General features: G+C 37.7%; 1 protein-coding gene across 1 annotated transcript in view; it reads right to left on the reverse strand.

Annotated features, from left to right (window-relative positions):
• The window catches only part of NDUFS4 (NADH:ubiquinone oxidoreductase subunit S4), a 131,942-nt gene extending 106,146 nt beyond the window's left edge, over positions 1 to 25,796 (reverse strand). The window contains exons 1-2 of the mRNA XM_072606646.1: positions 25,770 to 25,796; positions 22,519 to 22,670 (exon numbers count right to left, since the gene is read on the reverse strand). Of these exons, the coding sequence (XP_072462747.1) occupies positions 22,519 to 22,670; positions 25,770 to 25,796 (179 nt within the window). The remainder of the gene's footprint in view (positions 1 to 22,518; positions 22,671 to 25,769) is intronic.
• Between the last annotated feature and the right edge of the window lie 873 nt (positions 25,797 to 26,669).

The raw sequence follows: 26,669 nt of genomic DNA on the forward strand, positions 1-26,669 counted from the left end.
CTTAAGAGTTTACATGAAGAAAAAGAAGTCCATAGGAAAGAATCCTTTAAATCTTATTTTGCCTTATTTCCAGTCTTTTTTGTGTGTTTGTTTTTGTTTTTTAAGCCTTAGAAAACCCCCAAGGGGATTTTGAAGAAACCCCCCAAGGGGGTTATGAAAGAACAAGGTTATTTGTTTGGTTGAAAACTAGCAGGCAGAACAGGTTTGGGGGAAAATGAGAGAGAGGAGAGAGAGAGAGAGAGACAGACAGACAGAGAGAGAGAGACAGACAGAGAGAGAGGCAGAGAGACAGAGAGAGAGACAGAGAGAGAGAGAGACAGAGAAACAAAAGATAAAGACAAGTCATCCTTGGAACATATAGGAACAAATCTATAAATGAAGCCTGAATATAGTTACTATGTATGTGACTTGGAGGGGTGAGTGGGTAGAGAGAACTTAGATAAATCTAACTTCTATATTCCCTTACTTCATACCTCTAACCCTTGCCTCCATTTCATAGTCACTCTGCTCCTCACCCAGTTTCTATCACTTACCTATATATAATTCCATCCCCAATACTGCTAGGTGGCTATATCACTGCTCTCTGTCATGAAATGTCTTCACCATGCAAAAATGTAATTGTGTGAACTCAACTACAACAAATATTCTTGCTAGCAGGTACTATAGTATGGGCAAGGAAAAAGCATAACACAGGTATGGATTTTGCATAAAAGGTAGTTTGCATTTAACTCCACTGATGTTTTAGAAAACATCCCTAAAATATTCAGTAGTGAATATAGATGAAGAAACCAAGTAGATTTGGTTTTAGTATCTTTTCATTGCTTTCCCCAAGGCATTCTTCTTCCTTCCTTAATGAGTTCAGCAGATGGCTCATAGTCTTTCTCATTTCACCCCAACTCCTCCTGCCCTCATAACAAAGGGAATGCCACATACATATTGAAGATCCCTCAAATATCCTAACTTACCAGTTCCTTGACCTACTTAATTCCCACTACCCACACCTTCATTTCACCACAGCGACACACAGAAATGGTCATACATTTGATCTTGCCATTATCTACAAGTGTTCCTTAGCTCTAACTATTTAAATACTGTAAATCTTTTAAGCTCTGAAATCTCCTGGCAGAAAATAAATTCTAAGAGGGTAAGAGGTGCCTTCTCAAGTCTTTATGGTACTTTTATATTTTATAGTCCATATATTCAATTTAGTTCTTAATTTTGGATGTTATTATGTAATAGGATAATATTAAGGAAGTTAGAGGTTTGGAGTTGGTAATTAGTTGGTTGGTAATTAGTTGGTTTCCATATCGAACAAGCATATTTGAGTCTGTTGGTTGGGGGTAGCCTAATGGGAAATACTAGGAAGGAGATTAACTAAAGTAGAATTGAGCTGAATACTATTACCCTGGGTATTTCTGCCAGGGTTAAAGAGAGCAAACCTCAGAACATAATCACATGATAAATAAGTTCATATGATAAGCAGACCTGTAGTTAGGGGAAGATTGCCTAAAATTGTATAGTAATATTTCAAAGGAGGACAAGAGGATAGGGTAGATAAGAATCTAGGTTTTGGCCACTTTTCTGGCTCAGACTACTCACTACTTTTCCCTTAAAAAAAAAATTTGTCTATTGGTTGTTTTCCTTTTTCCTGGCTGTCATTTCGTGTAAAATATCTCCCTTTTATTAAAACAGAAACACTAGAATAATATCAATTCCCATGAATTATTCAAAGGTTTCACTCTTTACACATTGTGCGGACAAAGTGATATGTGTGGTCATCACTAGTCTGGATGAATCAAGAGAACTTAATGCAAGAATGCAGGGGATATTTTTAAGTCAAGTGAACAACAAGATGGAAGACTAGACAGTTTTAAAGATTTAAACAAGCTCTCAAACCTCTCCCAAATAGGATTTATGCTTCAAAAGATAAGTAATTTCACCTCTCTCATGGTCTATGACACCAAGAACCCAATAAGGTATTAATATGATGAACTAACAACAGAGAACGCCATTCAGCACCCCCTCTACCTACCATCCTTAGACAAGCCAACCCACAGGGTTGCAAGGTGTAATGGTAATTTAAATGGGAAGATCTTTCCCACCCATTAATATGCACACGTGATCTGCTTAGGTCACATGGAAGTCTGACTCACACGTAGCCTGTGGTGGGAGGAGTTTGTTGAATAGGTGGAGTAGAAAGTGAGTCAGAGCTGGGAAAGAGAGAGCAGGCAGCAACTAGCATGAGTAGGAGAGCTTGTTTGTGATTTTAAGGGAGACTGTCTGTGATTTGTTTTAGGGAGCTGGTTTGCGGGAAGCCTAACAGAGGGAAGGCTTGGGGATGGTAGTGCCCCCTTCATTGCTATTGTATATAGATTTCTTTGTTGCTATGATGGATTTGGTTTTCTGGTGCTGAAATTCAGCTTTCTTGTGCTTGAATAAATGTTTTGGTTCTGTCTTCTATGTGGAGAGTCTACTATAGTTTGGGATTCAGAACTGTGCTGGCATATTCATAGCTACCGTAGACACTGCGAATAATGCATTGGTGCTACACAAGGAAACTTAACTCTACCCCATCCCCACTCTCAGTGTACCAGAATACCAAAAGGCAGAAGTTGGTCATGGCTGGTACAGCTGTGTGTTGGCCACAGAAACAAAGAACAGATAGAAATGAAGCAGTTTACATGTATGTGGCTGTGTGGCACTTCACTAAGCTGGCAAGAAAGGTTCAACATCAAATTGGAGCTCTCCAGAAGTCACTTGAAGCAAAGAATGATGCTGGTGAAATCTGAGTTGCCCAGAATGAGAGGACGGTGAGTCTGCTTTCATATTCAGTCTCTAGGGAAACCAACAACAAAGGGGAAAGAGTCAGAAAGTGAGCAATAGAGGAATATAAGGGAAAAAGACCAATTATTATGAGATCACAGAAGGAAAAAAAACTCAGTTAAAGACTTTGATGACAAGCAGATAGAACAAAAGGGACTATATTAACAACAGAAGGGGATATAACCTACAGAGCAGCTAAAAGAATCCAGACACATATGGATAAATATGCAAGATAAAGGAAAATGAATAGATACCCGAAGAGGCAAAGACCCTGTGGATTCCTGAGAACATGAAAACATAGCAGGATATTCCTGAACAGTTTAAAAGAGAAAGAAGAATCATGAAAGTAGAATTTATGGCCTGCACAGCAGAAATAATCCAAAGAATAAAATAACTTAAATCTGTAGTGGCAAATGTCACCAAGGAAACAAAAGAATGATTGAAAATGCAAATACACGGAAGTGAAGGACAATCTAGGAGAAGCAAAAAGCATTAATTAAAAACTATCTTCAATTAATGAAAAAAACCCTTGATCTTAAAGATAGAATGTATAAAGACAACTTAAGGAATATAGGTCTCATAGAAGAGAAATTTCCAGAACTTCTGAACACAGAAAACAAAGTACCAATTTAAAGAATCCACAGATTGCCTCCAGAATTTTCATAGACAGGACTTAGAGTCACCGAAGACATTTAGGCAGATGACTGATGTAATCAGGTAAAGATAGGTCTAACAGTGAAGTATAGTAGAGGTATCAAACTCCCATGTGACCTAAACAGATCAAAATAAATAAAAACATTATACAACATTTTAATATGGTTCTCACTCATATAAAGAAAGGATTGGGGGAGAAGGAAGTAGCAAGGTGAAAAGATCTGTTTCAAAGTTGGTTAAATAATCTGGGTAGGTGGTAGTAAGGGTCTGTACCAGGATAGTGGCAGTAACAAAAGAGAGTCAATGAAGATGATTAAAATGAAAAATATTTTGGTGCTAAAAAAACAACGGGAAAAAAGAAAGCAGGAAAATCAGTGAAGAAACAGATCCATGAAATTATATAAAAAAAGGCAGGAGTCCAAGACAGCTGTCTAGGGAACACTGTGTATTCCCAATTATGAGTTTTAAGGGCATACATATACTAAGTCCAACAGTTTCATGTGCTTTAATCTTGTCTTTCCAACTATATTTTTCTGCTTCTTAAGAACAAAGACTACAGTTTATACTTATAATACAAGATGATATCTAGAACAAGGCTGAAACCACAGTGTTTACTGAGTAAATAATTAAAGGAAAAATGACCATTTACCTGAAAAAAAAAATCAAGGATCTCAGATGGATCCTTGACATGCTGTTCAACAATACCGAATTCAAATACTACTTCTGACGCTTGCTACCTATGTGACACTGGGCAAGTCTGAAAGTTCTTGAACTTTAGTTTCTTCATTTGTAAAATAAAAAGTTTGGATTATATGGCCCTTCCGGCTCTAAATCTATGATCTATGATCATTCTACTCTGATTAGATCATCTATTTTGCACGAGGACTATTTAAACCTTCCTTTCTTGAAGTCCTAATTTTCTTCTATATTTAATTAGTACTTAATTAGCCTCTTAAATCATTGAGAAAATTGAGAACATTTATCATGGTGCTCTCACAACATTTCTTCCCACACTCTCTTTTGGTCAAAGAATAGTAATACTGACAATAGCTAGCAATTTATATAGAGCTTTAAGGTTTACAATGGGTTATACATATATTTAGGTAAATTATAGATGTGTATATGTATACACACACATATGATTTGACTTATAAAAATCTTTGAGGTAAGTGCTATTATTATTTCTATTTTATAGATGCACAAAGTGGGGCACTCAGAGATTAAGCGACTTGCCTATGTCACATAACTTTTTTTTAAATAATGCTTTTTCCAGTTTGTTACACATAAAGACAACTTTAACATTTATTTTTTAAAAAAATTTTGAGTTCCAAATTTTCTCTCTCCCTCACCTTTCCCCTCCCTGAGACAGTAAGCAATTTGATATAGTTTATACATGTTCAGTAATCAAAACATATTACCATATTAGTCATGTTGGGTCATACAACTTTAATAAATAAGAAGGACTTGAACATCAGTCTTCTTGACTGTAAGGCCAGCACTCTATCCAACTATGTCACCTTTCAGCCCCAATGTTCCCCAATCCTTATTAAATATAATTCCTCTTCTTGTGCCAATGTTTCAGTATCTCATTTAAGCAATCATCCCTTCTTTTCTTAAGTATTTCCAATTTCTCCTTGCCCATTACCTATTTCACTTCTCTTTCTCTACATTCTCACTTGGCACTTCTTGTCTCCAATATTAATCTTCCTTCTGAACTTAAGACCTCCATTGACAACTGCCTACATAAATGACTTAGTATGCTGTAGAAATAGCTAACTATGGATGCAAAAGTCCAGGGTTCAAATCCCAAGTCTGATTATCTGTATGACCTTATTAAGGCAAGTCACTTCGCCTTCCTATGAGTGTGGAATTTAATGGCCTTCAAGGTCCCTTCCAGTTCCAGATCTGATTCCATGACCTTTCTTCCTGGATGTCCCAGTATGTTCAAAAGTGAACTAATTTTGTCTCAAACTTCTATCAACTTAAATTTGTTCTTCCTTTTCACCCTCACCATCAATTTACCTTGCCTCCAATCAGCTATTATCTTTCACACTTGTCTCTCTGCCACCATTCCTATTGAGTTATCAAGTTTCATTGATCTTTTTACATTTCTAACTGTAGTCCCTTTTTTCTATTTCCACTTCCACTATTTGAATAGTGACCTCATTAGCACTTGTGTGGATTACTGTATCTCTCATTTCCTACTCTAATCCAACACTTCTAGCATTTAAGGTTTCTTCAATATGATTCCAACCCAACTTTCTAGTCTTACCACACAGGCCATTAAGTAGTACAGGAGAAATTTAAATCCAGTTGTGTTCTTTCTACTATAGCCTTTACACATTCTGTATTCTCCCTCAAACTGGACTGTTCAACATTTTCTGAAAGCACACCACTAACCAACTGCAGGTCATTTCTAATGACTAGCATACCCTCCTTCTGCCCTTCAAAGTCCTTCCCTTCTGCTTTCTAATGCTACCATCTCAGTGAAACCTCTGAATTTCCCAAAAAGTGTTCTTCTATCTCTGTTCAAAAGTTCTAGCACTTTGTTTGGATCTCTCTTTTGCCCCCATGAGGTTCTAATGTAAGCGCTTAAGGACAGGGCTTTAGACAGTTCTTATCTTTGCATTCCCAGTTGCTAGCACAGGGTCTGTAGGCACATAATAACAATTGATGTGAATCCAGGTTGCTGACAAAACAAAGTCTTTGTACAAATAGTTCCCTGATACCTAGAGTTCTAAGTCCTATTTCGTGAATTCCAAGGCCCCCAATAATTTAACACTACTCTACTTTTCCAAATGGAGTTAAATTTGTATGGGGGGGCAGGGAAGAAAAATTGCAGATTTTCAAATAAATACAAAATAGTGCCTCATTTTCAGGGCATTTTGGAATAAATCTACATAATTAAGTTTTCCAGATAAAGTTTACTGACCCTTTTAAGGGCCAGAACTTCTATTATTTAATAATTCAAAATGGAAATCTTTCTAAAGGCAAATATATAATTTATTGCCCACTCAGAGAGCATATACTAGACATAATGCACAATTTTCTTAAAGAATCTAAGTAATGAGTATTATATTTTGCTGGGCTGCTCTTCAATATGGTCTCAGGCTTTTTGACTCAAATGTTTTTCTCTTCATTTATTTTCTTTTTGAGTCTTACTCTAGCATTCTTTTTAAACCCTTCTAACTTGTTTCTAATAATGCTAGAGAATGGGCAATCATAATCAAGTCTATTAGTCTTGTTTGTAAAACAGAGTATATCAATAGGCTCTAAGTACAAGAATAATTTTCCTATAATTAAAATACATGTGGTGGGGGAAGGGGTAGATAGATATGATATCTACTATGGCAGTTCAGAAGTCCTTTCTCCACTTCTGAATTCTTGGCTGTACTTCATACGGTAGAGCATCGGAAATGTGAACTGTTATTTTCTAAGTCCCAATATATATTTCCAACCCTTTTTATGTAAATTAGCTATACATAGCTATTTGCATTTTCCTAAGAGAATTATAATTACTGAGGCAAATCTTAAAGATTCTTGACTCATAGAAGCTTTGTGAATTCAAAACGTTGTTATTTTTATTTGGCTGTCTAATTGTAAAATACAGTAATTCAATCTACACAAAATCCTGGTGTTTTTTCATTTTGTCTGTTATACAAATACTGTTGAAGAGAGGGAAAACGATGGGGGTAGGAGAAGAATGTTGTTTTAAACAAAGTGGCAGTATCTTTAGAAGTGGCATCTTGAGACCCTTAGTAGTTGGTATCCAGGGATGATGGGAATTACAAAAAACATATAACAACAAAAAATTTTTAAGTATCAGGCAGAAAACAAAATGATGAAGAATTTACAGAATCTGCCAGAAAGAAGTCCATTTGCTGACCTGAGATTAGAAAGTGAGAAAGAATTCAGGAAGAAATAACCAGAGATCTTATAGCTAAGAAAAAGTCAGTCAATAAGCATTTAAATGCTTAAGAAGTACCAGGCACTGTGATAAGCACCAGGAACACAAATACAAGCAAAAAGGATAGTCCCTGTTCTCATGGAGCTTCCATTCTAATGGGGAACATTTCCATTCTAATGAAATACATAAAAGGACTAATTTATAAAGATTTGTGTTTATGAAAGTCACTCAACAAAAGTTTACTAAGCACTTACTATGTGCAGGGTGCTTTTCTAAGGCCAAGGGATACAAATAAAAGTAAAAACATGGTCCCTGTCCTCAAACAACATACATTCTAAAGAGGAAAAAAGCCTGCAAATGACTAGGTACATACAGAATATATAGAGAGTAAGTGTAAAAGGAAGGTAATCTCAGAGGGAAGACTCTAGTATTGAGGGGGATAAAACTACAGAAAGTGAGATTTGAGGTAAAAGAATTCAGGATTGCTGTTGAGAATCTGCATCTTTTTCCTTCAGAGATTGAGTCAACAACAATCCTACACAAAAATTATCTCACAGTTCACTTAAGGTCAGTATGATGGCCCTCGGGTCCAAGAAGTGCCTTTTGCTATTTTAGAATCTTTATCAGGCATAGTGTTCTATATTCATGTAGAAAGTAGACTTTTCCTGATCTCAAGTGGTTCAAGCCTTCTCATTCCTCAAATTATCTTGTTTTTACACAATATAAATTTTTTATACAAGAACTATATTAATTTTTATCGTATTTTACACATATTAGATGCTTAATAAATTTTATTTAGCTAAATTGTCCTTTAGACTCACATATCTGACCCAAACTGACCAAGTTCCTTGACACCTGCTCTTTGGGTATAAAATTTGATGTATTTCTCTCACACACACCCCATATACAATATGCTGACAAGTCCTATTGAGTCTATCTCTTTAATATGTCTCTTATATGGCCCTTTCTCTCCTCTGACTCTGCCACCACTCTGGTACAAGCCCTTTGTACCCCATGTCTAGATTGCTGAAATAGCATGGTGGTGCACTGGCCTGACTCAAATCTCTTCCCACTCCAATCAATCCTTTACTCAGCAATCAAAATGATCTTTCTAAAGCAAAGGTATGATCATGTTATCCCATTCCCCTAATTCAATAAACTCCAATATTTCCCTATCATCTCAAAGATTAAATATAAAATCTTTTGTTCAGCATTTAAAGTCCTTCAAAACCCGACCCCTTCGAACCATTCCAGGTCTTCTTACACCTTACTCTCCTCAATATATTATGGGAATCCAATGACACTAGCTTCCTTGCTATTCCTCTCCCAAGACACTATCTCCCAATTCAGGGCATTTTTAGGGATGCTACCCCAGAATTCTCCCCTGGCTGTATCAGCTAAAATCTCACTTTTTAAAAGAAACCTTTCCCAAATCTGTTAATGACAGTGATTTCCCTGATGATTACCTTAAATTCAACTTAATGTATAAACATACATATTTTAATTTATATATCTTACTAATACATAGCTGTATTGTCTCCTCTATTAGACTGTGAGCTACTTGAAAGCCGGAATTCTTTTTGGCTTTTCTTTGTATCCCCAGTGTGTACAGAGTGCATGTATGTAGTGTTCAGGGAGGGCTATAGGCTGGATGATCATTTGTTGTTATAGAAGGGATTCTTCTGATTCAGATCTGAGTTAGACTAGATGACCTCTAACATCCTTTCCAACTCAGACTCAGTTTATTCAGATAAGAATATATAAGATGTTTGAGGAGGGAGGATGCAGTAACATTAGGAGGGATTGAAGAATGCCTCATGTGGGAAGTTGGACATGATCTGAGCCCTGAAAGAACACAAGTATTCAGAGAGAAAGGACTGAGGAAGTACATTCCAAGGATGAAGGACAGCTTGGGCAAATGCATGGAGAAAAATGAAGGAATGTCAGTTTGAGAAGGAGCTAGTAGTCCATAGTGACTACAGCATAGATTATGTAAAGGGGAATAATGAGAAATAAATCTGCAAAGACAGACTATGAGGAAAGATAGGCTGGAGGAAAACTATTGAGAGCCTTAAGAGTCAAGCTGAGGAATTTTATATTTTATCACTGACATAGTAAGGAGTCACTAAAGAATTCTGGACAGTAAAATAACATGGCCAGATCAGTGTGCTGAAAAGTAATTGGCAAAAAGTCTTCACCTCTCACCTACTGTTTCAGGAGTTTTTAAGCTTGATCTCTGAGTCAAACATAAGCTTCTAAAGATATTATTCTTGTCTACATTCAATCCCTAAATGTTAAAGTATTTCCTGCAAGTAAATCCTTGATCAAAATAATTCTGGTCAACTCAGTCTTCAATCATCTCTTCTATTGCCCATAATACTTAGCAAATGGCTTCTTGGAGAGAATGTCTTCAATATCTAGGTTTCAGCTCACATCCTTAATGCCCAACACTGCCTTCCAAGACCAATTCACAATAGGGACCATAAACGTGAACCTGAGTAACACCCATAAAACCCTCCACAGTCCAGACTGATTATATGAAAAATCTACTAAGATCTGCAACAGTAAAACTTTTAATGTGTTCTAGCCTCAAAATTAACAGAACCTAATATCTTAAGTATAAATTTCAGCCCCAGAATGTACCACTTCTATTCACATTTAACAAATTTCTAGTGATTATTCAAAATGTACCTAGTGGAGTTTGCCTATTTAAGTAGTAATTAATCAATAGATCATAAAATACTTTGAGATGTAATTCAAATTTAACAACCATGCTTTGACCATTTTAATTCTTCCAAATTCCATTAGATTTGGGAAACTCCAAAAATGAAATTCTCAAACTCAAATTACCAAATTGCAGGGGTCTAAATTTTTATTATACTGAGAGAATTTTATATAAAAGGAGCATCTGTAATTTTGGTCTATAAGTGTATTGAAAAAAATAGCACTGCTTTCTACACAAAGAATAGTAGTCCTCATCAGAGTTGAAACATCTGTATTCACTTTAAAGCTCATCAAGACAGACTGACATTTTTAGGAGAAGCATATGGTTTGTTGAACGGTCATCTAGAACAGGGTCTTTTGTCTGGTGAAGTCTATTCAAGGTCCATTTACTTGTATATGGAGAAGCTAATGGGAGGGGGGGGATTTTTAAGTCTAGAAAACAGAGAGAAATAAACCATCTTCTTCTATCTCTGGTAAGAATGTGACAAAATGTGCTTTATAAAATCATTTAGATATTTCCTTTCAAACAGAGTTCCTAAGGTCTGAAATAATTCTAAGAAAGCTCTGAAACAAAAGGACTCTAGAGAAGTATGAAACTTTCATAGTAAAAGGTCTTCATCTAGCCAAAGACCACCTCCCTAAAAAAGCATTTCCATTTTAAAGGATAAAATACTTTCCTTTTAAAATAGAGAAGGGCAGAGTTCAACAGCTGTGCTATATTAAACCTGAGCCCCTCCAAAGGAAGAACAAGAGTCTCTAGAGAGAGTAGTAACATGGCTTGCTTTCTCCACAGTGATCACCAAGAAAATGCCTGCTTTTCCTCAGAGAAAACATTTTCTCAAGGAAAAAAAGCCAGTGATAAGAGTGTCCAATACATAAAAAAGGTCAATAATTAATCATAAAGTTTTCTTCCTGAAAGAAAGGTTTTACTCTTTGAGTTGGGGGAGATGCTTTTTAAAGAGGTTTTCAAGTCTTGGGTCCTTCAACATGGAACCTATATTTAACAAATAGCAATAATGTCACAAAAATATTCACAACAGCCTAATCAATATGAAAAGAACAGTATGAAAGAGGTAGAAAGGTGGGCCCTAGCACTGGACTTGGACTCAGTTCTCCAGCCTCAGTAAATTACTAGCTTAACTTCTTTCAGCTTCAGTTTCCTTGTCTCTAAAATGGGGATAATAATATCTACTTTCCAGAGTAGTTGTGAGGATAAAATGAAATATTATTTCTAAAGTGCTTTACAGACCTTAAAATGCTACATAAATACTAACTAATATTATTATAACGTAGCAATTGACTACTTCTAAGGAAGTTAGTATTCTTATACGAAAAGTACTAAAATATATATAACAGCAAAAATTCTAAAAAAAATATTCTAAATCTCTCATATAACCAGTATTAGCAAATACTGGGCAACAAAAGCTGGGCATCAGTTGGCATATTAATTCAATCTCGTATTTTACAGATGACAAAGAACAAAACTTCATCAGTGGTTTGAGAAAAACTGATAATGCATTTCCCTATAATTCCTACAAAAAAATAAACTAGAAATTATACCAACCTACTCAATCTAGCTACTTCACACAAGGAGCATAGCCAAGGTCCAGGACCTGCTCTTTCAACTCCAGAAAAAAAGAAAATAAAAAAGAGCTCCTGTAAAGTCAAAACAGGTATCACAAAGTATATATTAAAGCACATGTACTTCTATTTTTTTTTTCAAGCATTACTGATGAGTAGCCATGGCCCAAGGATTTATCAGTCAGTAGCCAGACAACTGGTGATAAGTCTATCCATATCCAGATAAGTCCTTGAGAAGTAGATCCCATCTACTATGGGGTCAATACTCAAAGCCCTTCTATACCAGTCAAAGCTTACACTTTACTTAGATACTTTTCAAGAATTCAATTACTTCCATACCATGATGAGGTATCATAAGGGTAACAGCAAACCAAAAAATCAAATAAAATACAAAATAACCCTCAATTCTTCCTTTTTCTGTAATAACAGTGGCAGAATAAGGGGTAAGGGGAAGTGCTAAGAATCACATGGTTTTTAGACTTTCTATAAATTTAAACTTGGCTGCTGGTACTGTGAATGTGAGATCAGTCCAATTTGATCTTGTATTACAGGACTACAGACTTGGAACCTAAAAGGATCTTGCTGGCCATTTAGAGTAGGAATGGGGAACCTGAAGTCTTGAGGCTACATGTGGCCCTCTAGGTCCTCAAGTGACTGAATCCAAACTTCACAAAACAAATCCCATTAATAAAATGATTTGTATGTAAAACTTGGACTCAATCAAAGGGCCACCCACACCCAAGGACCTAGAAGGCCACATGTGACCTCGAGGCCCCAGGTTCCCCACCCCTGATCTAGAGCAAGTCCCTAGGCAGCTAGGCTGTGCAATGGATAGAGCACAGGACTTCAGTTAGGGAGATGCAAATTCAAATCTAGCCTCAGACACTTACTAGCTTTGTGACCCTAATAAGCAACTTATTCCCTCAGCATCAGCTTCTTCATCTTTAAAACATAGATAAAAATAGCACCTACCTTACAGGGTTGCTGTGAGGTTAAGAGGAAAACATATTTGCAAAGTGCTTTACAAAACCTTAATGTAAAGCACTGCATAAATACTTTTTAAAGGAAGAAACTGAGGTACAATGACCTGCCCAAAAATCACAGAAGGAAAGAAATCAGATTTGATTAAAAAATCAGGTCTTCTGACTCAAGCCAGTACTTTTCCTGGGGCCATTAAACACAGAAGTGGAAATGGATGATAATGGTGACAACTACATTGTACAACATTGAGTCAAGGAGTAGGAGAGGCCATAGGCTTGAGACTACACAGAAGCCTTACTCCTTTATAAAATGAATACGTTCTTTGAGAAAAGAATCAGTAGGCACTGGACATTGTGAGCACTGAATACCATCAAACACACACACAAAGTGAAACTGATTACATTTAAGAGACAAGAATAGACTCATTATTGTTGTGGGAGTCATCTCTGAAACAGCTGTGTACAGTCATATCACAAACGTGTCAGAGCAAAGATCAGAGCTAATAAACAGCCAAAAGAAGAATGAGAAAAAGATATGCTCTGCCATTGAAACAACTCTCTTGAACTACTGAAACAAGTAATTGATCATAAAAATGATCAATGGTAGCAGCTAGCACTTTAAAGAAAAAGAGACTTCAATATAAATCTTGCTTCAGATAATTTTTAAATTGTGAACCTCTGGACAAGTCTCTATATCTCACCTCAGTTTCCTCATCTGTAAAATGAGAAGAAACAGGTTTAGACCTATATTGCATATCAAGATAAGATCCAAATAGAGGACTTAGATAAATAAGTTCATATTACAAATTAGAGAAAAAAGGAGATTTCCTTTCAAATCTATAGACATGGGAAGAGTTTATAACTAAACAAGGGACAGAGAGGATCTCAGAAGATAAAACAGGCTATTTTGATTACACAAAATCTAAAAGATTTTGTATAAACAAAACCAATGCAGCTAAAATTCAGAGAATAATGGTTAACTGGATTTGAAAAAAGGCTTGTAGAAAATTTTTCTGATAAAGGTCTCATTTTCAAGAGAATTGACCCAAATCTGTAAGAATAAAAGACATTTCCCAAACGATAAATGGTCACAGGATATAAAGAGGCAATTCTCAAAGGCAGACTTGTAAGCTATCAAGAGCCATGTGTAAAAATGCTCCAAATCACTAATAATTATAAAAATACAAATTAAAATAACTAATATTCCACCTTGCATCCCTCAAAATTTTGGCAAAGTTTACAATAAAGAAGATCACAAGTAGTGAAGAGGATACAAGGGAGGAGAAAAGCACATAAATGCACTGTTGGTGAAGCTATGAACTGGTACAGCCATTCTGGAAAAGTTTCTAGAGTCACTAAAATGTCCATATCTTTTGAACCACCAATACCTCTTGTAAGCCTATTCCCAAAATAAATCAAAGAAAGAGGAAAAGATTGCATATGTACAAAAATACTTATAGAACTCTTTCTGTAGGGAGAACTGGAAACTAAAGGAGGGTGCTCATCAATTGGGCAATGGCTAAACAAATTATAGTATATGAAGGTAATGGAATACTGTTGTGCCATAGGAAAAGAAGAAAAGGGATGATTTCAGAAAAACTTGGGAAGATTGATGTAGAGTGAAGTGAGCAGAACCAAGAGAAAAAAATTATACAATAACACCACGATAAAGCTTACAGATGAAAGACAGAAAGCTTTCCCACTAAGTCACATATTCATCTGGAGTTTTTAAACTCCTCTGAAAGATAAGAACAATGTCCAAGCAGGACTCCGGGGGACAGATAACGGTCTATACTATCCACCCTCTTGATAGTTGATGGATTCAAGAACAAGAAATGTTTGGATAGGGACAACATGGGAATTTGTTTGGTTTGACTATATATGTTATAAAATTTTTATTTTTACTTTTTTTTAGTGAGGGAGAGAAAATAATGCTTAACTGAAAAAAAAATAAAATGAGGGAACTAGACTTGATGGCTTTTAAGGTCCCTTCCAGCTCTAAATCTGTGATCTATAATAATAGACAAACAAATTCTATCAACATCAGTATAATAATTTTATATGGAAGTATAACTGATATGTATCAACTGCAATAACAAAGACACCAAAAAAGCCTAAAAAGTATTTTAGTTAGCAAATACTTGACTTACTTGCCAAGAGATAGCAATTTAAAATATAAAATCATTTGTAAAACAATACAAAGAAGAACCATATATGATTAGGAACAGTACCAATTCATAGAGAAGAGAAAAAAACGTTAAGAGAAAGTCTGGTAAGAACTCAAACTAAGCAGTTATTACCAGAGCAGTCAAAAATAAAAAATGGAAGAATGATAAACAGAAGAAAAGTGGAAGAGACATGCAAAGATTTTTACAATAAAGATGATCAAGATAACATCAAAAACTACCCAACCTTAAACCCACTTTCTCATTTGCACAAAACTTTTCTGAGATTCATCCTTCTACGCATTCAGGACATCCTCAATGAAGATATCAAAAAGAAAAAGTCAGGCTTTCAGAAGTGATTTGCTATATGGACATCTTTACCATCAAGCAATTCACTGAAAGACACAGAGAATACAAGATCCAAATGTCTTTGTTGTTTGTTGGCTATAAAAAGCACTTACACTTTTTATATATGCTTTATCTGTTTTTCCTTTAAACTTAAGCACCAGGGACTCTTAACCTGAGGTCTTAAAAAAATTTTATAACTATACTTAAATACAGTTGGTTTCATTTCTAATACTCTGCATTCTATTTTACGCATTTAAAAACACTATTCTAAGAAGGGTGTTAATAGGCTTCCTTAGGTTAGCAGAGGGGCTCATATGACACAAAAAGGGTAAGAACCCAAGCTACCTATGCACATGTTGCCTCCTCCATTTGTATGGAAGTCGGTGTAGAACAGGAACTGTTTCTTTGTCTTCATATCTCCAGAGGTTATCACAATGCCCAACACATACAACGTGATTAATAAATGTTGGTTGTGGTTGACTGATCAATTGGTGGGATTTAAAAGAAGAAAATGCCACCACCTTAAAGACTATTTTCCAACAAGGTATTACCCCATCCCTACATTAAAGTTATTCAAGATTCACTGGAAACAAAAGAACAGAAAAAGCCTTGTTCAACAACCTTCTTGTCATAAATACCGTGAGATATAAAACAAGGAAATAAATATTCAAGAAGGTAAACATTTGATGGAAGAGATGCAGAACAAAGTTCAAACTGAAGAGGAATTGTCTGTAGAAGGTGAAGTCCACCAGATGGTTCCTCATTGGACATTATATTGTACTGGTTGTTTCAAGCTGCAGCACATTACAAAGTTCCTGAAAGAGATCTGTAGTCACTCGCAAGAGTTTGGCCTGGCCAGACACAATAAAAGAACAAGTGGATGAAGAATATAACTTAAGAACTGAAAATGAATATCACATGGCAACGGAGAGGCATATAATAAGGGTGGATTAGACTGCAATATAAAATGAATGAGGAACTTCAAAAGAACAGGAGTAAGAACATCAGAGAAATGTATGGTAGGAAGAAAGAGGTTGAACAGATCAAGTGTTCCGCGGGTGTCCTTGTGATAGCAACAAAAAATGAGGAAAGTGGACTTTCTGTGGCAAATTTGTGGTTAGAATGGATGGGCTACAATCTACACCATTGGAGGAAAATCCAGATATCTGAAATCACAGTTCCATTTGAGTATTGATGTATTTTGTGTTTACACTACAGTGATTTCCAGACACACTCCCCTACTGGATCTTATACTTCAGGGAAAATAAAAATGAAGCAAAACCTGACAAAAAGACAGCAGCTGACAGTGTATACAACATTTCACAGTCGTTCATTTCCAACGTCCATCATCTGTTCTCTAGTACCAAAGCTGGTTGCTGGAATTCCTTTGAGTCTAGCTGAATTTGATGCTACTCCTGTTTACACTGCTGCTGTCATGTAGATTGGTCTCCTGGTTACTGTTCTTCTTACTTCACTTTGCATTAATTTATACAATCATCTTTTGTGGCATAATGGGAAAAACATAGCCTTTGGAGTCCATGGAACCAAGTTCCATCTCTGTCTACTCACTACCAGTCTGACCTCAGGTCATTCACTTAATCTTTGTGGGCCTTAGTTTCCTCATCTGTAAAATAAAGAGCTGGAGTAGATAACCTTCAAGGGCTCTTCAGCTCTAAATCTCAGGGTTCTTTGAAGTCCTCCTTATTTGTTGTTTCTTATGTTGTTGTTCAAAGGTATTCTTGGTAAAGATACTGAAGTAGTTTGCCATTTCCTTCTCTAGTGTGTCCAAATGTTATAGATGAGGAACTGAAGTAAATAAGGGTTAAGTGACTTGTCCAGGGTCTCACAGCTAAGTAAGTGTCTGAGGCCAAATTTGAATCCAAATTCCTTCTGAGCTCATACCAGATGCTCTGTCCACTGCACCATCCAGTTGTCCCATTGTTTCTTATACCACAGAACAATAATTAATGTCTACAGCGATTAACTGGAATCATCAAAAATACTATATTTGGAATACTCCCTTAAGAAGTTATGGAAGTATATATGTAATTCAATTTGGAAAGATTCCCACAAAATAACTAATATTTAAAAAAAAAAGTTTTTATACTCAAAGAGGTAAACTAAGCCAATGGTTTCCAATTTCTTCAAGTACGAGGATCCCTTTTAACATGTTTTTTGCCGCTCTTTTTATCTGTAGTGCCTAACACAGTGCCTGGCACACACTGTTGTTCAGTCATTTTTCAGTCATTTCTGACTCTGTGACTCATCTGGGATTTTCTTGGCAAAGATAATGGAATGGTTTGCCATTTCCTTCTCCAGTTCATTTTAAAGATAAGGAAACTGAGGCAAAGGGGTTAAGTGAATTGCCCTGGGTCACACAGTTAGTATCTGAGGCTAAGTAACTCAGAATGATCAGTCAGTCTTCCTGACTCCAGAACCTTTTCATGAATGATAAATTTCACCATAAAACTAAAGATCACAAAACATTTTCCTTCAAGTAATTTGTTACCATCACAAGCCCTACTTGCCCACCCTCAAAAGCTAAATAACAGCAATTTTAGCTTTTACCAAAATGCTTTCCAAGAACAGAAATGAAATCCTGAAAGCACTACTGTTCAAAGTATTCCTCCTTCCCTAAACACATCTCTCTGAAAAAATGACTACACAGAAGCAATATCCCTGTTTCATTTTCCATGTGTAAACCTCACCTAAAATCCCTTGTTAGGAACAGACCTAATCTCAGTGAGTTAATAGAAGAGACACCCCCGTCCCCCTAGCCACCCCTGTCTTCTAACAAAAAAATTTGTATAAAAGAGGTTTGCCTCTTTTAGATGGATCTTCCCTATAGTCCTACTCTGGTACTCCATCTTGAAATGAAATTAACTCTCAGGCTCAGTATAAGCCCTCAAAGAACTAACTTCTAAGACTGGTCCGTAGGAGATTCAAGTTTTTGACCACAGCAACCCATGAAACTGTATACTTGAGCATGGAGAGGCCACCGCCAACAATAGAGAAAATACCCACAATGATGAAATTATGTAACTTTAAATAATCAAGAATATGGGTTCAGAAGGTATAATATGATAATTTGTTGGCAACACAGGCTGAGTAAGTATAAGGACATTATTTTTAAGGTATCAGATTATGAGCTCCTTGAGGGCAAGGGCAGTCTTTTGTCTTTTTGTATCCCCCCTTCCCCTAAAGCCCTCAACTCCCCCATCGCCCCACCCCCTGCTTAGCACAGTGTCTGTGGCTCAGTAGGCACTGAATAAATGTTGATTGAGAGTTTGACTAGAAATTTATATGTTTTGGTAATTAAGTAAGTGAATATAGCAGCCTAAGTTCTTGATACTGTTAAAAATTACTAGAAAAAAGTATTCAATGCCTATATTTTATACTACTATGTTCTAAATATAGGCTTAAATGAGATGTATTTAAGAGGGGAAAAAAACCCAAGTACATCCTAAAAATAACTGCACAGAATTTCTACATAAAAGTACATTTGCTTTTAATTCAAATAAGTATATTTTATCACAGGATTACTGGCCTTTGAAGAAAAGGATGGCCTATATTCGGAGTCAAAAGTTAATATTTACATTGGTCAGTATCCTATTTTTCCATCATTGTCTTTCACAGAGAAGAGGGAAGCTAGGTGGTAGTGGATAGAGCACCAGTGCAGGAGTCAGAAGGACCTGAGTTCAAATCTCACCTCAGACACTTGACACTCACTAGCTGTGTGACCTTGGGTAAGTCACTTAACCCCAATTGTGCCTCACCCTGGGTCATCTCCAGTCATCCTGATGAATATCTGGTCACTGGATTCAGATGGCTCTGGAAGAGAAGTGAGGCTGGTGACCTGCACAGCCCTCCCTCACTCAAAACAAAGTCAAGTGCAAGTCATGCCATTATTTCTCCGATGGCATGGTCTTCTTCGGCAAAGAAGGGCAAATACACAATTCACAGAGAAGACCACTCAGTAGCAAAGGAAACTATTCCCTTTGGCTTGTCACAAATTATAGTAATTGTAAGCTTTTTTTAAACAAGCATTTCACCTATGTATATACTGATTATTACATTGAATACTTTCCTTTTAGAGAGGAACAAACCCCTCTCTAATTGAATATACCAGAAAAAAAAAATTAAAGGCTATTCAAAATCCACTAAAATTCCAACCCAGTTTGACACAGATCTGCCTATTAGTGCAGGTCTTACCTTACCCTTTCTCCAACAAGCACAAAATATTTTAAAGGTACTATTAGAAGTTACTTTTAATACCTTATAAGCGTTAAGAACTCAGTTTTGGATGAGTTAGACAACAAAATAAAATCTGATGTGGACAGATACCTGTTAATGCTGCCTACTAAAAAGTCTGAGGCAGCAGCCATAATGGTTTTGACTAGTCCTAAATATTTCTCAGATCGAGCTAGACTAGTTTCCCACAATATAAAATGGCACTCTACCAGTCCCTGGAATTCCCAATGACTGGAGGTTTCTGCATATTCTCCCATTCTTCTACCATTAACTGACTATATGTTGAAAAGGGGCAAGTTGCTATAGGACAAGCAAAGAGTAGATCCAGATAATCTAATCCTCTACAAGCTGGTGAGTAAACATGTTCAGGTAAGGAGGTCTACAGAGCTGTTGTGCTGACCTCGTTGTTGTATGCCTGGGAACATGAACAGTCTACCAGCACCATGCCAGGAAACTGAAGTGCTTCCATTTGAACTGTCTTAGAAGATTCTGAAGATCATCTGGCAGGATAAGGTACTAGACACTGAAGTCTTTGCTCAAGTTGAACTGCCAAGCATTCCAACTATGTTTCAGAGAGTGCAACTCCAATGGGCTGGCCACATTGTTCTAATGCAAAATGTATGCTTGCCAAAAAGACTATTTTATGGAGAACTCACATGGGGCAGGCAATCACATGGTGGTCAGAAGAAGCAATACAAGGATACTCTCTAGGTCTCTCTCAAGAATTCTGGATTTGACTGTACAACATGGGAGACACTGGCACAGGACCGCTCAGCACGGTGTGCCCACATCAGAAAGGGTGCTGTGCTCTATGAGCAAAGCAGAATTGAGACAGCCCAAAGTAAACATAAGAAGCGCAAATTTGGGGTATCCACCCCAAATATTCACACGGACTATCTGTGCCCAACCTGTGGTAGACCATTCCGAGTTCCTATTGGTCTGATCAGCCACAATCGGACCCACTGAAACTTCACTTTATCATGGTGATGTCATTTTGGTCCTCTTCAAAGACAAAGGACAACAACCAACCAACCAATCACACATGTAACTGAACACATACAATCCAAGAGAAGAGCAAATTTTGAATCTATGAATTTCATTTGAGGACATTCACTCATTAAAGGTAAATAAGATCAGTATGAACTACCAATTAAAAATATAAACATGGAAGATATAGCATTCTATCTCCATAACTTCATGAGCACATCAGCATGAGTAATGGCTATTTCTTTTCCTGTAGTCCCATTATGTTACTTCCCTGGAATGTACATCCTTAATTGGTTGGAAAATATATGGTCACCCTTCCTATATCCCCATTATCTTTTCTACTGTCTTCTTTCTCCTTATATTTGTTTTACTCTAATATCTTTAAATTATTTAAATATTTATAGATTTTAAGCTTAACAGCTGTTATATAATTTAAATAAACCAGTTAAAAGGTGTGAATTATATTAAATTTCATTATTTTTACCTACTGAATTTTAAAACATTTTGAAACAAGGACCATCCTACTACTTTTGAGTAGGTGCATGATTTAATTTTTAAATTCTTTATATTCAGTTTGCAAGCAGAAACTTTAACTTTGAGTAAATAGTAAATTATCTGCTGGAGTTCCCCAAACCTAAGTTACTATTAGCTTTCAGTTACAGTAACATGCCAAAAAAGAAAAGGACAGGGCTAAGGACTGGACCTCTTCACTTAGACCATAGGGTTTTTAACCTGGGGTTCATGAAGCTATGCTTATAAGTGTGTACATATGTAATGTATATATACATAGATGTATATTACATCCATACACATGATGCACATGTATTTATGGATACAGATATAAACACCTACATATATGTGTATATGTTTTAAACAGCTGCATGGACCTCAGGTTAATAACCCATGTTCTATGGATACGCATGTCTGCGTGTACTGCATTCCCCACTGTACTTCTGTGTGTATAAGTGTATGTGCTTATGTATATGTGTATCTATGTGTACATACGAACTGTATTTCAATATAACTGATGATTTGATAGCTATTTCCATAAAATTTGTTTCCTTTGTAATCCTACATACTTTAGCCACTTAAAAACATGATTCTGAAGAGTCCACAGCCTTCACCTGACTGCCAAAGGGGTCCATGACACAAAAAAGGTTAAGAAGCCCTGATTTTAGATTTAGCATTGTGGTAACTAGGGAGGGGTTGCTGTGACTCTCCAACGAGACAGTCATGGTAAAGCGCTCAGTTGGAATGCCTGGCACCGGTCTGCGCACGCTTATGTAAACGTCAGCTCTTCAAACTGCACCCAGATCTTTGGGACACCCCGCACAAGGTCGGAACAATTACACGGGAAAGGTCCTTTGGACAAACAGGAGACAGGCAGGGTTCACCACGTACTTCACCTTCCTCCTACAGTAAGGGGTGAAGTAAAAAGACGCAAGCACGATATTAGTGTTGGGGTGGGCGGCAGGGAGAACACCCCCGAGAGTTGCAAGGTCATTGGAGCGTCCAGACCCTCACCCCCGGGTCCCCTCTCGTCTCTCTCGGGCTTTCCAGTCCAACATCACCAGCAACAGCTGCCGAATCCCGTCCCCTCAGCCCCCCCACCCCCAGCCCGGGAGCAAAGCCTCGGGGCGCAGGGGCGGCGTGGAAGCCTAGCCGCGAGAAAGGCGGTGTCGGGGCGCTCGGGCGACAGCCCCGCCCCGGGCCCCACGCCGTCCCCCACCCCGGGGCACAGGGACGGAAGCGCTCGTTAGGCTGGGCCGACCCCCGAGCTCCTCCGCGCCTGGCTCTCTGCCTCCCGGCCTGGGGGCGGCTGCTCGGACCGCCCTTCCTCTCGCTCTCTTTCCTCCTCGAGCCTTGGCTCGCGGGACGAGGAGGCCCGGGGGAACCCTAGGTCGTCCGGGGGCGCAGCTCGCGCCGGGCCGCTCGCTGGGGGCGCGGGGTCAGCGGCGGGGAGAGCTCAGAGGCCCGAGCCCGGCCTCTCACTGACCTCGCGGCCTGCGAGACCCAAGCGTCAAGGGAAGGCCGGGGAGGGTTGGGGAGGGGGTCGGCCCCACAGGAGGGGGCGAGCCAGCAAGGAGCCGCGGTTTACCTGGTGGGAAGCCGGGAGGCCGCGGCCGCTGCCCTTCTGGCCCCCAGAGCCTGTCTCAGAGCCGCTGACATTGAGACCGCCGCCATGTTGCCGCAGGCCCACTGCCGGCCGGCTCGGACGGCTCGCCGCGAGGGACCGACTTCCTCCGTTCGCTGCAAAAGCGAATGCAAAAATTAAAGAGAGCTCAGTCTTTACGGATGGAAGTTGGGAAAGGGAGGAGAAAAGAAGAATGTCAGTGCATCCAGTTCAATTTATAATCCAGAGAAAAACACCAGTGCTGCCTGTTTGGACTATGTAGAACTTTAAAAAAAGTATCAACGCAAACCACAAAACTTCACGTTTGAAACAGTTGCAATTTGTTGCAATAATTCTTTCAGTGACTCAGAATGTAGCCCCTGGTCCCATCTAGATGGCGAAGCTGCAAGACAAGACCGGGCTGTTTTTGATGATTAATGCAGTGAAGTCGAAATTATATTCTTAAATCGGGGGGGAGGATCTTATTTTTCTCCTGTTTTTGTCATACAGCTACACTTAAAAGTGAAAGGCCAATAGCAATAGAAAACATCTTAGTATGACACTTTCCCCAAATACATTTATAAAAGTGTCATTTAACGTGCAAAACATGAATAGGGAAAGAGAATACAAAGTATCATTAAGTAAATGCAACAAATAAAAACAAGTGCTATGCATATAAGGAAGGCTGTACATATAAAGAGGAAAAGGGAGATAGACCAAAAGGTACCTAGGGAAATCCAAAAGAAAGCCAAGGAGGCTGATTTAGAACAAAGAGTGAAGGAGGTAGAGTCATTTAAGTCAATGAAGAGGTAGAGTGAGGAAGGGTCCTAGAATAATATCTAATTAGTGATCAAGTTTTATCTATTATGTCTTTTCAAGCTCTAGTGTCTTTCCCCTTTTCCACTCTCACTGACATCACTCTCTTGCAAGTGACAAGGCAATTCAGTGATCTGGACAGAGTCTGTATGCCCTTGGGAGAGTCACCTAACCTTCCCTGACTTCATTTTCCTTATTTGTAAAACAAAGGGATTGGATTCCAGGTGGTCACCGAGGTCCCTCCCACTCTGACTCTATATTCCTACGTATGAGGAAATGCTTTTAAAAAAATCTGACCAATGGGGAGCGGTTGATCATCCAAACAGAAGTACTGATAAGATAGGAAGTCTCAGACTTGGGATAAATAAAGTGAATGCTGACTAGATTGGCCTATGTCCCAGGAAAGCAAAGACTAAAGCTTGAGAATATTTAAGGCTCATAATAAATTCTAAGGTCCAAAGAGGGCATGTTGTTAGCTTTGTAAATGGCAAAAACATCAAGGAAAGGACAGTGACACCTGTGAAACCCGAAACCACACTGGAGAAGCTTCTCAAGGCCTGAAGTCCCTGATCTGGGATAATTCAGAGGACTTGAAACCTGCCAGGGCCATGAGCATAAACACACCAGGGATGGTGAAAACCAGTAGCAAGAACCAGGAAATGAAGATCAAAACCAAACAGCACCAGAAAACTTCCTACAAAAGTGAGAGAAGAGTCAGAGTCTGTCCTCAGGACTAAGTTCCAAACCGGGAATTGAGGCTGATGATAAAAGCAGTAAGAAGACACAAAATAAAATTGAGAAATATTGCAAGTCAATGAGGACTGAAAATTAGAATGGAGAAAACAGAACTCAATGACTCCTGGACATAATAGGAAATGTTAGAATACAACAAGAGATTTAAAAAAAGAAGATAGTTTTAAGGTATCTACTATCAAAAAACAACTGACCTGGAAGACAGGTCCAAGAGAAAGAATTTATGAGTCATCAGTTTACCTGAAAACCACAACCAAACAAAAAACTTGGATACCATATTTCAAGAAAGAATAAATGAAAACTGTCCTGATTTACTAGAACCATTTGACAAAGTGAAAATGAAAGGAACCTACCAAATTTGGAATTCTTTCTCTGAAAATGAAAGAAATTCACAAATCCAGAAAAATCCAATAAAAGAGAATGACCTTCCAAAAACAGAAGTCCAGTCAACCAGGACTCTTTCATCGAGTCTTTGTTCAGTGGGGTAAACATCATCTATTGCACTCACCTTCCCAGAAAACATTCTAAAAAATTGATCTGCTATTGGGAAACATATGTGCACATTCTATGGAAATAAAATGTCAGATCAATACAAGGGTAAGCAAACTCTTGCTTACAAAGCAGTAACATGGTTTACAAAACCTTTTTGCATACTCCAATCCCTTGAGGTCCTTGGTTCAACTATCTTCCCATGTTTTTATGCAGGGGATTGAGTTAGGGAAGATAACTTTTTTCCCTGCCTTTTTTCCTTTCTGAGTTACCTATACTGGGTATCCCAAAAATCTTAGTGCAATTTTAAGCCTTAAGTTTAATCTTTAATAGCATCAAACTTCACCAAGACTATTGGGAGATCCACTATTAAGATTCTTTATATTAAGTTTTGGATAAAGTGTTTTTAAATAATCTTCCAGGTTTTCTGTGGATTAACTTAAATTTAAAAAGCTTCCTTCCTTCTTCCCTCCTCCCTTCCTTCCACCACAAGTGTCCATATTGACTGTTTCCTTTTCTAGGACAGAGTAAGTTCCTGGCAAATTTATTTTACTATATTTTTCCCATTAGGATGCTGAATTTCTTTTAGTTTTGACCATTATTACTTAGTGGCTAATTCACAGGGAAAAAGGAAGCTTTCATCCACACTGTGAATATTTAGGACATTATTACTTTGATGGTCATTATTGTGTTTTTGAAATTATAGATAAAAATGAATTTTAACAGTTTAAGAAACAGTACCAAGCAGATACTGTTTGGGATGAAATTAAACTCAGATTTATGGACCAGAGAGTCCTCATTTCTAATGTATTACTCTTATAAGTATTAATAAATAAATAGTAGGGGAGCTAGACCTCAAAATGAGCTGAAGGTAGAAAAGATAATGAAGGCTAACAAAGTATGCTTAAATATGTTAGAGAAAAGAAAGGATCAAAGAAGGGAGAAGAAGGTAATATTATAATTGACATTGGAGAAAAGTCAGAGTTTCTGAGTTCTGAAATTTTTGTTTTTATTTTCTTTTCCAAGAAAAAAATGATTTTGGACTGAAAAATACAAAATAAAACAAAAAACAAGGCTAATGGGGAGGTGAGGCCTCATTTAAGTAAGCACCTAGTGTCCTTGATGAGTTTAAATCAGGCTCCAGATAAACTAGATCCCATAGTGCTGAAAAAACTGACAGATGCTTTTACAAAGCCATCGTCCATGGTCTGTGAAAGATTTTGGAGAATACAAGAAGTATTAGAAGAATGGGAAAGGGCAAATATCCTGGTTTTCAAAAGAGGGGAGTAAGAATAATTTTGATTCCAGAAAACATTTTAGATTATATGATTAAAAGCATGGTCAATCAGTCAGTAAACATTTATTCAGCACTGACTATATTCTAGCCAGGAGTAGGGAACCTGGTACCTGGAGGCTTTGTCAAAGGGACTTCGAGGGCCACATGTGGCCTGGAGACTACAGGTTCCCCACCCCTTTCTAGGCATTGCCTGAATTTCTGGCAATACAAGAACAGGCAGAAGACAGAATCTGCCTTCAAGGAACTCACAGTCTAAAGGGGGAGTGGGTGGAGGGGAGGGCAGCAGAGGAGAAAACAAGCAAACAAATAAGTACAAACAAGCCATAAACAGGATAAATAGGAAATGGCAACTAGAATTAACAGGAATTGAGGGAGGTATCCTGTAGAAGATGAGATTTTGCCTAGCATCTAAAGGCAGCCAGGAAAGCCAAAGAAGGGAGATGAGGAGGGAGAACATTACAGGCATATCCAGAGAAAATGTTAAGAACAGAGAGATGGAGTTCTTGTTCTTAGAACAAGGAGGCCAGGATCACTGGATTGAAAGGTTTGTATTAGGGAATAAGGTGTTAGAAAAGTATAAAGGCAGGAGGGGGTTGGAAGGGCTTTGAACAGTAAACAGAGGATTTGGTATTTGATCCTGGAAGCAATAGCCATTAGATTTTACTAAATTTTATTTGCTGTCACATAGTGTATGTGACATGGTCAGAACTGAACTTTAAGAAAATCACTTAGGTGGCTGAATGGTGAATGGTTTGGAGTGGGGAGAGACTTAAAGCAGGCA

This window comes from Notamacropus eugenii, chromosome 4 (assembly GCF_028372415.1).
Source record: "Notamacropus eugenii isolate mMacEug1 chromosome 4, mMacEug1.pri_v2, whole genome shotgun sequence".
In the NCBI taxonomy this organism is placed as follows: domain Eukaryota; kingdom Metazoa; phylum Chordata; class Mammalia; order Diprotodontia; family Macropodidae; genus Notamacropus; species Notamacropus eugenii.